Here is a 13,729-nt window from a genome sequence, read left to right on the forward strand (position 1 = left end):
TCTGACATTAATCTCATATGTACGGCCATCTTAAAAAAACAACTGCTATCCAGGGCGCATAGTCATCAGGATTAGAGATGAGCGAACTTCTGTTTTAAGTTCGGCGTCTAAAGTTCGGGTTTGGATTAGCGGAGAATCCCGATCTGGAACCGGATATGGATTCCGACTTCCGTTGTGGTCCGTGGTAGCGGAATCAATAATCGGCCATTATTGATTCCGCTACCACGGACCACAACGGAAGTTGGAATCCATATCCGGTTCCAGATCGGGATTCTCCGCTAATCCAAACCCGAACTTTAGACGCCGAACTTAAAACAGAGGTTCGCTCATCTCTAATCAGGATCCTTTGTGTCTCCTATCAGTAGATGCTGAAAAAGCATTCGATAGGGTACATTGGAGATTTATGATAGCTTCCCTGAAACAAATAGGATTAGGGCCTAGCTTTGTGGATAGAGTCTGTGCCCTTTACACCAACCCCACAGCTAATGGTATACTAGCACCTTCTTTCAATATTAGAAATGGGACTCAGCAGGGGTGCCCTCACTCGCCCCTGCTGTGTACGTCTTGGTAATGGAACATCTAGCCAATGCGCTGAGAAGGAATCCGGACATTACTGGAATACGGGTCAGGGATTGCCAGCATAAACCGGCACTTTATGCGGATGATCTCCTCCTGTATGTCTCGAGCCCTCATACCTCCCTCCCATCTATTCTCAGTGAATTCCAGCGGTTTGGCTATCTCAGCAACTTCAAGATTAACCTCACCAAAAGTGAACTGCTGAACATATCACTCCCTGCAACTGATGTGCTCCATGTACAGAGCAACTTCTCTTTTTGCTGGCAGACTCAGAGCCTTAACTACCTAGGGTTACAGATCCCGACTCACTTACACCTACTATATCCGCTCAATTATTTACCATTGCAGAGGAAGACCCTAGAATACCTGCAGAGATATTCATTGAAATCTCTGTCATGGTATTTGTTATTATAATTTACATATCAATCTAAAGGTGTCTAATTCATATTCTTCCATGATTTGCGCTGTGTATTGACGGGTGTGTATTCCCACTACAGTGTTGTAGACATTATATTTGAACTGTTCACACTGTTTGAATTTGCGCTTGTCTTCATTTTGGTTGTACCGAAAAAATTTCAATAAAACCTAAATGAAGAGAAATCTCTGTCATGGTTTGGCAGAATGAGTATAGTCAAAATGAATATCTTACCGAGATTTTTGTATCTCTTTCAAACAATACCCATCTGTGTACCAGGTAGATTCTTCTTGACTCTTCACAGAGCCATAACACGCTTTGTCTGGGGTACAAGCAAACCCAGGATAAACATTAAAGGGAACCTGTCATCGGGATTTTGAGTATAGAGCTGAGGACATGGGTTGCTAGATGGCCGAGAGCACATCCGCAATACCCAGTCTCCATAGCTCTCTGTGCTTTTATTGTGTAAAAAAACAATTTGACACATATGCAAATTAACATAAAAGAGTCATATCTTACTTGTGTGACCAGAGAAGAGTCATATTTGCAAGCTCTGACTCCTCTCAGGTTAATTTGCATATGTATCAAATCGTTTTTTATACAAAATAAAAGCACACAGAGCTATGGGGACTGGGTATTGCAGATGTGCTAGCTGCCATCTAGCGACCCATGTCCTCAGCTCTATACACAAAATCCTGGTGACAGGTTTCCTTTAGGTATTGACCAAACCCAGAAGTAGAGGGGGAGCGGAACTGCCAGACCTAAAACTGTACCATGCCTCAGCGATCCTCATGCGGATCTTAAATTGGTCTAATAGGTCATCTCTGAAACTCTGGGTCCAGCTGGAACAAAAAAAATCTCCCCAATGGACTTGTTGATTGCTCCATGGGTGACTCAGGACGATAGACCATCATTAGAGGAATGGCCCTTCCTAGTTTGTCATGCTGTTACTCAATGGGACAGCTGGGTCTTGAAGTTTCAGATATCACAGAGACCAGGTCCTATGGCGCCCCTCATGGGCAATCCTGCTTTCACTCCTGGATTAAGGGTAGATAGGTTCCTAATATAGAATAGATCTTCGTATCCCAGGGTCCGCAATGTCATGAAGAATGCAAAAGTAGTGTCCTACGAATCCCTTGATCTGGATGACAGGCTTGAAGGCTTTCTGTGGCTCACGTATGCTCAGCTAAGATCGTACCTAAATAGCTTACTCAGCCAAAAGCTTTGTCATAACTTGACACCCTTTTTCTAAAACCCAAAATTCACTTCAGACTGTTATCACAGATGTATAAGATTCTACTGGACCAGAGCAACCCAGATGTAGCTACCTATTTTGGAAAATGGGAAGTAGACCTACAGCTCACTTTTTCACCGGAGGACATTCTCAAGATGTGTGCGTTCTCTCATGGATTGTCCATAGCAGCCCACGCAAAAGAAAATAATTTTAAAATTCTCTCCAGGTGGTATTACTGCCCGACGACCCTTCACCGAATGTTCCCTAATGTATCCAGCTTATGTTGGAGATGTGGACAGGAGCAGGGAACCGTGTTACATATATGGTGGTCTTGCCCTATTATAAGCAAATTCTGGGACCAAGTGCTCCAGGTTTACAGCAAGTTTTCAGTGAAGAAAGTACCCAATCTACCCAAAGTGACTCTTATCTCACTAGTACCAGGGACTTTAGCCCAAATTAAGAAGAGTGCTCTGAGGTTTTTCCTCACAGCAGCACGATTAGCGATACCAAGGCACTGGAAGTCGAGGGTGGCGCCCTCTCTCTGTGAATGGGCTGCTGAGCTCCGACATTTATTTAGAATGGAAGAACTGATTGCATACTCTCATTATCAGGGGGATAGGTTCTATACGAGATGGAACTCTCTCTCTCTTTCTGTTCCTTTACTCCACAGAGTTATCCAGGCTTTTGGGAAAGCTTTCCAAGTGATGTTAAGAAACTGACATCGTGGCATTATCATATAGTGATGAGACTGGGGCGAGTGTGTCATCTAAGCATTAGCGAAAGGAGATGGCATAAATGACTCCCTACCTACCTCCTCCCTCTGCCCTTCATTCCTTCCCCTCATTTCTCTCTATTTCCGCCCTTTTTTTTTTTTATTCCACTTTTTTTCTTTATTCTATATGGTTATTGGGTTTACACTTTGGATTTAGCTATTTCTGAGGACATTTAAAGAATTGCAAAAAAAAAAAAACAACTGGTAACCTAAAAATATGCTCAGAGTTCTATATATATATATATTTTTTTTATATGATCCATGTATATATGTAGAGATTTAGGGACTGTATAGGTGGCACCAGCCCCAACCGTGGTGGAAGCTGATTTAGCCTTCACATCCGAAATCATTTTAGTTATAACAATTGACTCATAAAATAAGCATGAACAAAAAATCCACACTTACCTTCATTCATATCTACTAGCTGGCCTTTAGAGTGCATGGTGCTTGCTGTCATCAGAGATCTTAGAAAGCCAGACCTTTGACAGGTCACACCAAGTCTGAAATCAAGAGAAAAGACCAGTAAGAAAACAGAAGAGCTCCTAGTCTAAAAAGTTAAAGGACTTGCTCTTAGTCTGAAGAAGGGGCCTGTTCGGCCCTGAAACATGTAACATGTAAGAGAAAATTTAACAATAAAGAATACTGCAAAACCTTCTTCACCTGGTTGAGCCGCCGACTATCCCGTTCTTCCTTTACTCAGTCTGAAAAGTTAAAGAGGTTTTCCAGAGGAGAGGAATTTATGGGTTGTAGGTTAAAAATAAAAAGAAGCGTTACTCACCTCACTGATCCCCCACTGATGCCCCTCCTGCTCTGTTCCATGCAACTCTCCACTTACTGTTCACAACTCCCATAACTGGAGATGCTCACTCAGCAGTGGGGACTCACCTTAGCCAAAGAAGAGTGTTGTTGGTACAGCAGCAATGGTGGAATCAGTAAGGTATCCTTTTTTATTTTTAACCCATTCTACCCTATTTAAATAAATATTCCCCCTCCACAGTAAGCCACTTTTGGACAGCCAAAATATATACAATTTAGCAGATAAAGCAGTTAGGTCTGGTTCACACAGTTGATTTTGCCTTTGTCAAAATCCACCATAGTTTTTCAATTTGAATGCAGGGGACCCGCTCGTGGTTTAGCCCCACTGAATGAATGAAATGTCCTTTCTTGGCGCGGTCACAATAATAAACTAGGGCTGCACGAACAGCAGTATGGCCTCCCATTGAAAACAACGGGAGGCGGGTTTCACACTACCGTCCCACGGTTTTTGGCAAGAAATATGTGTGTAGATGGGGCTTTATATAAGCCTGTCAGCAGAGCAGTGTATGGGCTTTACATGGGCCGAGGATTGGGAAAATATTGGGGACAAATGTTCGTGTTGTGTGAAGGTGCTGACAATCACCAGGGTGAGTAAACGCATCTTGCACATTGCTCTGCGCAAATAATGATTGTCTGTGGAGACGCGCAAGCACATTTTGTTAGTGTGCAGCACATTGTGCAAAGTATTACACTGCTATTTTTTTGCACGCAATCCACATTGTGTACAGGTAGCCTTAGGGCTCATGCACACGACAGTATTTTGCGTTCAGTATACTGGACGTTTTTTGAGCTCAGTATACGGAACATATACTGAACCATTCATTTCAATGGTTCCGCAAAAAAAACGGAATGTACTCCGTATGCATTCCGTTTTTCAGTTTTTCCGTTCCGTTTTAACATAGAACATGTCCTATTATTGCCCGCAAATCACGGTCCGTGGCTCCATTCAAGTCAATGGATCCGCAAAAAAAACGGAACACATACGGAAATGCATCCGTATGTCTTCCGTTTCCGTTCCGTTTTTTCCTGAACCATCTATTGAAAATGTTATGCCCAGCCCAATTTTATCTATGTAATTACTGTATACTGTATATGCCATACGGAAAAACGGAACGGAAAAACGGAACAGAAACGGAAACACAACGGAAACAAAAAACGGAACAACGGATCCATGAAAAACGGACAGCAAAACACTGAAAAAGCCATACGGTCGTGTGCAATAGGCCTTATGCTGATTTTTCAGTCCTACAGCAATGCCTATGAATAAAACACAAAAAAAAAAACACCAGAAAAATAGCCTACCTAGAGCTTGCTCCATTTTGACCCTAAAAGTTCAAAAAAGCCACAGTGGTCCACATTTACTAATCCTATAGCTGTAGTGAGGTTAGCCAGGCAGTCTAGCCCTGTTGCAGATATATCCCAGGGGCTCAGGCTGGATGATGAATCTGGAGAAGGGACAGACACTTTTCTCTGACTCTATACCAACTACTGGTTGGCTTATTTAGAGATAGATTTTAACGCCAGAATTTTGGCAGAAAATGGTGCGCACCAAAAATGTTGATGCAACACAAACCGCATCCATATTTTGTTGATCTGCCATTTGCGGACTGCAAAATGGATACTGCCATGTGCATAGGGGCATAAAGGTAACGCCATGTGCACCAAATTTATGAGCGTGGCATACAACACTTGTTAAATTTAGCACAGGCAAACTATCACATTCTGACTTATTTGCATCTGCCACAACTATGGCAGGTCAGGAGTGGAGCTGAGAACATTTTTAGGGACTTTCCCAATGATAAATACAACCAAAAACCAACGTGCTCTATAGGAGCTACCACAAAAAGCTGGATTTCTAAAACTTTGCCGTGCGCAGACTATTGATATATTTGTCTTACAAGTAAAACGACTAAAATAAATAAATCACATTTTACTCCGAAATAAAGACAAATTCAGTTTGATAAATCAGGGCCTAAGTGTCTGTCACCACTTTCTGATGCCCTCACTGACCGCAGCATACAGTGTATAACAGGTTTCCTTAAAAAAATTAATAAGAAAAAAGAAAAATATAGCTCCACAAAAAAAAACGCCACAAAAAGAAAAATGTGAAGGAAGCTTAAAAACCTGCCAGTGTGGGATCTATGACAAAGATCTCTACTAAAATACAGTAAATACAGGTGAATGGGGTCTTCTAGAGCATGAAGCCTAAGGCAGCACAGATATGAAAGGTCAGCTTGAAGTCAATGGGACCTTGCATTCACAGACTGACATGTCACAGCTGGCCCCAGGGGTCTACGGGAACTGAAAATGGCCTGAAAAAAAAAACTAAAAGTAGCCCCCATGTTGTAGGGGTCCAAATTGACAAAAGACTAGGCAACATCCAGTAGATGAGGCCAAGACTGGTAGACAAGGTCAGCACAAAATAGTGTCCAAGTAGAACCTACTGCCTCAGCAGAACCAAATACCTCCCCAGAAGTTGTCCCTCTGTGGTGGCCATCAATAGCTGCCACGTTCTGTCCTCCTCCAATAGTCTCTAATTAAGTTTTGGTAAAACTTTTCATATGTTATAGAGACATATCAAAAGTTCTCAGAGACCCGTAGAGACCCCCAGAGACCCGTAGAATGAGGAGAAAAAATGTGCTCACTCTCCTCGCTGCAGAAGATGGAAACAAGACAGGCCCCTAGACTTCTTCTGAGCAGAGAGGAGCCACAAGACGTTCTACTGAGCTTGTCTCCTGTGCACACTTCTCTCTCCTCGTTCTACGGATTGGCGGGGGTCTCAGCATGTCTTAGGACGTATGTACAGTATGTGATGTTAAATATAAAAGTATTTCGGGAGTGATAACTTTATTGGTTAACCGGAAAAAAGTCATATTGCAAGATTTCAGAGCACAAAGGCTTCTACTTCAGGCTTGATGATTTTTTCTGGTTAGCTAATAAGGGTCCATACACACGTCCGTATGTGTTTTGCGGATCCGCAAATTGCGTTTCGCAAAACACGGACACCGGCGATGTGCGTTCTGCATTTTGCGGACCGCACATCGCCAGCACTCTCATAGAAAATGCCTTTTCTTGTCCGCAATTGCAGACAAGAATAGGACATGTTCTATTTTTTTGCGGAACGGAAGTGCGGATCCGCAAATGCGGACAGCACATTCCGGCCCTATTGAAAATGAATGGGTCCGCACCTGTTTCCCGTAAAATTGCGGAACGGATGCGGACCCATTTTGCAGAAATGTGAATGGACCCTTAAGGTATCACTCCTATAATACTTATATATTTAACACAAAAGTATTCAACATCACATAGTTTTTTTTCTGGCTAACATGGTACTGTGCGATTCATGCCACACTATATGACGTATCAAACGTTGTACCAAAACTCAGTGCCCTTAAAGATATGGAGCATGGGGCTTGGTGAGATGCCACAGCACAAAGCCATCCCTACCTACCGTATTCTGCCTGGACTTCCCCTAGTAATGGCTGCATCTCACAGCTGGCACACTGGTAACATTCACACACTGGCATGTTACATCTGGCACTGGCACACTGGTAACATTCACACACTGGCATGTTACATCTGGCACACTGGTAACATTCACACACTGGCATGTTACATCTGGCACTGGCACACTGGTAACACACTGGCATGTTACATCTGGCACTGGCACACTGGTAACATTCACACACTGGCACACTAGTAACACACTGGCATGTTACATCTTGCACACTGGTAACATTCATACACTGGCATGTTACATCTGGAACTGGCACACTGGTAACATTCACACACTGGCACACTAGTAACACACTGGCATGTTACATCTTGCACACTGGTAACATTCATACACTGGCATGTTACATCTGGCACTGGCACACTGGTAACATTCACACACTGGTAACATTCACACACTGGTAACATTCACACACTGGCACACTGGTAACATTCACACACTGGCACACTGGTAACATTCACACACTGGTAATACACTGGCATGTTACATGCCACTCCGCTGTGACTCCTGGTCCCCACCCTGCGTTGGGAAACCTCACTACTACCCTTTGCACAGCTCGCTGGCTGGAGAGGTCACATTAGGGCACTGGACTGGGCGTTGTCACCTAATCCATGGTATATGACAGAGAAGGGAGCTCCTACCTGACTGCCAGCAGCATGTTCCTCTGCATCGTGGGCGCCGGGCGCTGACAGGGTGACTACCAGGCACTTCTCCGCAGCCCTCTGCCTATGACAAGCCCTCCTGTCAATCTACTCGGTCCTCCCGCACCATAGATAGCGCTGTGCAGAGCGGCCAGCTACCATAGAGCGTGGGGCGTTCCAGTAACGCTCTGTTACCTCAGCGCTGCACTGCTGGCTGTGACTGGCTAGGATTCTATTCCTGTGTCCGTGCTCGCAGTTTCACTGGCGGTGCTGGAGTTGGTTTCTTACACATAATATGTATTAATGAATTATGAAGAGAACTTATGTCTGTAATAAATTATATTGCACTGACTTGAAAAGAAAGCAGCATGAAAACCGAAAGAATTGGCAGAACTGGGCATCAGAGAAGAGTGTGACTGAAAGGGTTAAATGGCTTTGGACCCCTGAACTCACATTGCCACCATACAGAGGGCATGTTCCTGTACCACGTTCAGCCTGGCCCCAACAGGTTCCTGGAATAAAAGCTGGCATCCAACAGGGCAAAGGGACATTTCTTTACTGATTTGAATAACTGATGCTTTCGGACCACTGATGTCACCCCGCACACAGAGGGCGATGTCCCATATTAAATCCAGTTGAGGTCAGCCTGACACAACCTGGGCATAAACCTGTACAGCCTGTGTGCCAGCAGTGTAAGGCCATGTTCACATCACGTCCTTCAACACATTTAACGTATACATTGGGGAAAAAGAGATGTAATAAAGTAGTAGACTGCGCTTCTCCGTCCTGCAGAGTCCAGCAAAAAAAATCATACGTTAAAGGGATTCTGTCACCAGGTTTGGGGCTATAGAGCTGCGGACATGCACGGCTAGATCGCCGCTAGCATGTCCGCAATATACCTGTGCTATAGGGCTGTGTGGTTTTATTTTTCTTTAAAAAATGATTTTATAGATATGTAAATTAGTCTTGTAGGTGTCCAAGGAGCTATACGAGCCTTCCTGGTGCCCAGCCACGCCCACCTGTGAAGGAGCCCAGCACCGCCTATGTCCTCCGAATCTCCTCCTTTTATCAACGATAAAACGATAAATTGCCGTAATCTCGCGATGCGTGAGCTCGCGCATGCGCAGTGCCGGTATAGCGTTCATTCCCTGTGCTGGCATCAGCCTCAGGGAAAGAACTGCGCATGCGTGAGCCCGCACATCGCGAGATTACAGCAATCTATCGTTTATGAAAGGAGGAGATTCGGAGGACATAGGCAGTGCTGGGCTCCTTCACAGGTGGGCGTGGCTGGGCACCAGGAAGGTTTGTATAGCCCCTTGGACACCTACAAGACTCATTTACATATCTATAAAATCCTTTTTTAAAGAAATGAAAACCACACAGCCCTATAGGACAGGTATATTGCGGACATGCTAGCGGCGATCTAGCCGTGCATGTCCGCCGCTCTATAGCCCAAAACTTGGTGACAGAATCCCTTTAAACAGACAGAACCCTATGGTGATGGATGCTACTGTACTGCATCCGCCCGAGATATCCTTTTAAAAGCTATGTACACAAATGGAGGCAATTTTTAGTTATTATTGCATTTTACCCATTTTTAGCTAAAAATCATATTTTGAATTGGCCTTTATTAAAAATATTGAGCCTTTCTGTCACAAAGGGTTAACTGTTTTTCTAACAAACTCCAGCCTAGTGGATATAATTAAATATAATGGGTTGAAAGAAATAATCGCAGGTCCAGCTAAAGAGTAACCCTTAATAGTAAATAATCTTTATTAATTCATAGAACGCACTATAAGTCCTATCAGGTCCATGTACAAGAAGTCCACCCATATATTGAGAAGAGGAGGTGAAGTGACCCTGGTAATGATACTACATCTAGGCCCTGTGCCCAGGGGCGACTCCTGGTGGTGGAGACCCCCCGTCCTCGAACCTCACTGACAACTCCTAGTACACCCTATGGTAGGCGGGCCGGCAACGGCCGTATGGGTGGACTCGGTTGGGCATGGACCGGACAGGATTACCCTAAATGCACAGTGTATACTACCCTATCGGTAGGGATACCAAAAGGTACACGATGCAAATGACTACAGAACAAAACACAACAAAAAATTGACACCTAAGAGGATACCTAGTGAAGGCACAGACGTGTCTGTGCTAAAAACCCCAACGCGTTTCACCCACTGTGTGGGATCATCAGGGGGCGCATTGATAATAATAAATAATATCATAAATCATGGATGTCTAACAGAGGGAGGACCCTGTTTGGGCCACCATGATATATCTGTAGGACAAACCCAGGTGTCAAATGACGGTCAGGGGAGGATGCCCACTGACGGTCATAATAAAATGATTGGACCAGATGACCTTACTGGGAGGGATGAAAATGAAGGGAGGGAAGAATCACGCATCGACCATGACGATGTTTGAGACACGCTAATTTAAATTTCATGGAAACATCAAGGAAGTCTGTAGAAAAAGCGAAAGAGACATGTATAACTATACATATATAACCATCAGACACCCAGATAGAAAAAGTGAGGGACCATCACCGAGACAAAAGGTCTCAATACGGGGGGGGGGGGGGGGGGGTCACTCACTGTGTCCAGAGGCCGTGTATGTTATATATGAATGTGCCCTTTTAGACATAAACAGCGTCCGCCTTATTCATACGACACAGCCAAGAGATGTACCACGATGAGCAAACAACTGAACAACTGAAAAGAGGTCACAATGTCCAATGGATGAGACAGAACCCTCATACAGCTATGTAACAAGACCTAAAACTATGGGCGTACCTTGCGACAGATCAGACTATCCATGAGAATAAAAAGACCATTCTTCCTGCATGTCCTGAATAACGGAAACACGAAAAAAAGCGCCATTTGTTTCCAGACAAGCATAGTAATCTACTGCACGGTAGTAGAGTGGCAGGGATTACTCACTGTTAGTGCCGGCAGTTAGCTTCTTCCTCCCAAGATCAATGTCTTCTCCCAGGGTCCAACATTGAGCCATGGATGGCCACCCCCTCTTATACTTCCCCCCTCCCATTATTGAATAAATTGATAAGACCCTGTGCAGGCGAAGCTGTGTGTTGGTAAGCACATGGTGCGTTCCACTGTGGAACGCACGCCGCACACTTGACTTCCGGTATCGGCACCCGGATGTGACGTGGGTGCGTTCCACCGTGGAACGCACGCCGCACATCGGCCTGCTAGTGAGCGGCATAAGGATGTGACGTCAGGTCCCCAGCGCTGTAGGCTAAAGCTAAAATAAGCACTGGCAGGTTGGAGACTATAACTGACGTACAAATAGAACGTCACAGCCAATGGAGCTGCGCGAAGGGAGCCAGCATATCATGAGTGCGGCAGAAAGATTTGGCTGCTCTAAACGGGCCACAATTGGCCAGATTAATATACATACAGGGGTGGGAGGTGTGAGAACTGACTATAAAGAGGTTGGGCCATTGAGGGGGGATAGGACAAACATAGATGCGCAATCATAGATATGTATAAGGATATATCACAGATATAAAAATAAGTGAAAAATATATTTAATCACTGTCAATGATAACACCACTGGGCGCTTCACGCACCCGGTGCAGTATCTTAGGGACGAAAAAATTCACCGAAACCTTGGGTTGCAAGGGGGTAAAGGAAGGGGTAAGGGAAAAGGGGAAAGGGGAGACAGGGGAAAATACCCAGGATAAGCCAGAGGACCAAACGGTACATATAGTCAAAGGAAGCATGAAAATGTGAGTCTTTCTTTAAGCCCAAGGGGGGACTGGGACCGGAGTCTATGGATCCATTCGCATTCTTTTTGTAGAATTCTCCTATCCCAGTCGCCCCCACGGGGGGACGGATGAACCACGTCAAGAACGGTGAAGCGGAGAGATCTTGGATCACCGTTATGGACCTCATTAACATGTACCGCAATCGGGGTAACTTCCTTATTCTTAACGTCATTCACGTGTTCGAGAATTCGTTTTCTGAACTCTCTGACTGTCTTGCCAACATAGTCCAGGGGGCAACTACACTGGCAGAGGTAGACTAGTCCCTTTGATCTGCAATTAATAAAATCGCGTATCAAAAAGGTCTGACCCGTAGTTGATCCAGTAATGCTCTTAGCTGTGTTGATGTATTCACATGCCTTGCATCTGCCGCAACGAAAAACGCCAAGCGGCCGACGGTCCAGCCAGGTGCCCTCTTTGACCGGTGGTGTAAAGTGACTGGTCACCAGTCGGTCTCTAAGGCTTTTCCCTTTTCTATAGGAGACGGACGGCCGTTCAGACACAACTGTAGAAAGATCCGGATCCATCTTCAAGATGGCCCAATATTTGTTTAAAATTCTCTTAACATCTTGATTGGAAGTGTCAAAGTTTGAGATGATTCTCAACGGTTGGGGACTATCTGTTCTCAATCTTGGGGTAAGTAGGTTGCTACGTACCTGAGACTGTGCATGTTTAAAGGCATCGTTGAGCACTACCTGTGGGTAGCCTCTCGCCCCAAATCTGGCCTGTAGGGCCCTCGCTTCACTGAAGAAAGCTTCATCACTGGAGCAGTTTCTCCGTGCTCGGAGGTATTGTCCTCTTGGAATACCCTTTTTGAGGGAAGGGGGATGGTAGCTGCTCCAGTGAAGAAGAGAATTTGTGGCCGTAGTTTTCCTAAATAAGTTAGTAGATAGACGGTCCCCTGTAATTGTTACTTTAACATCCAAAAATGTAATAGTCGATGGATCCTGTTCATATGTGAAGTGGAGGCCAATTTTATTACTGTTGAGATCTGAGACAAAGTGTTTAAATCCCGTTAGATCGCCTTTCCAGACAACAAACACGTCGTCGATATAACGGGTCCAGAAATGAATATTTCTGGACCACCAGACTTCATGGTCAGGGAAGACGTGTGTATCCTCCCACCAGCCCAGGAAGAGATTGGCATAGGTGGGGGCACAAGGGCTCCCCATTGCCGTCCCCCTGAGCTGGTGGTAGAATTTAGAATCAAATAGAAAGAAATTGTGCGTAAGGGTAAATTCAAGTAGCCTGATGATAAAGCTATTATGTGATCTGTATTGTATACCCCTAGCGCCTCAGATCTCAACAGTAATAAAATTGGCCTCCACTTCACATATGAACAGGATCCATCGACTATTACATTTTTGGATGTTAAAGTAACAATTACAGGGGACCGTCTATCTACTAACTTATTTAGGAAAACTACGGCCACAAATTCTCTTCTTCACTGGAGCAGCTACCATCCCCCTTCCCTCAAAAAGGGTATTCCAAGAGGACAATACCTCCGAGCACGGAGAAACTGCTCCAGTGATGAAGCTTTCTTCAGTGAAGCGAGGGCCCTACAGGCCAGATTTGGGGCGAGAGGCTACCCACAGGTAGTGCTCAACGATGCCTTTAAACATGCACAGTCTCAGGTACGTAGCAACCTACTTACCCCAAGATTGAGAACAGATAGTCCCCAACCGTTGAGAATCATCTCAAACTTTGACACTTCCAATCAAGATGTTAAGAGAATTTTAAACAAATATTGGGCCATCTTGAAGATGGATCCGGATCTTTCTACAGTTGTGTCTGAACGGCCGTCCGTCTCCTATAGAAAAGGGAAAAGCCTTAGAGACCGACTGGTGACCAGTCACTTTACACCACCGGTCAAAGAGGGCACCTGGCTGGACCGTCGGCCGCTTGGCGTTTTTCGTTGCGGCAGATGCAAGGCATGTGAATACATCAACACAGCTAAGAGCATTACTGGAT

At 44.8% G+C, this 13,729-nt stretch overlaps 1 protein-coding gene across 2 annotated transcripts in view; it reads right to left on the reverse strand.

The window, feature by feature from the left end:
- ACOT9 (acyl-CoA thioesterase 9) overlaps positions 1 to 8,115 on the reverse strand; it is a 47,485-nt gene extending 39,370 nt beyond the window's left edge. For both annotated transcript variants that reach the window (XM_044283949.1, XM_044283948.1), the window contains exons 1-2: positions 7,969 to 8,115; positions 3,403 to 3,497 (exon numbers count right to left, since the gene is read on the reverse strand). In XM_044283949.1, coding sequence (XP_044139884.1) covers positions 3,403 to 3,497; positions 7,969 to 7,997 — 124 coding nt within the window. In that variant the 5' untranslated portion in view covers positions 7,998 to 8,115. The remainder of the gene's footprint in view (positions 1 to 3,402; positions 3,498 to 7,968) is intronic.
- Positions 8,116 to 13,729: the final 5,614 nt, after the last annotated feature.

Source organism: Bufo gargarizans, chromosome 3, assembly GCF_014858855.1.
Source record: "Bufo gargarizans isolate SCDJY-AF-19 chromosome 3, ASM1485885v1, whole genome shotgun sequence".
NCBI lineage: Eukaryota > Metazoa > Chordata > Amphibia > Anura > Bufonidae > Bufo > Bufo gargarizans.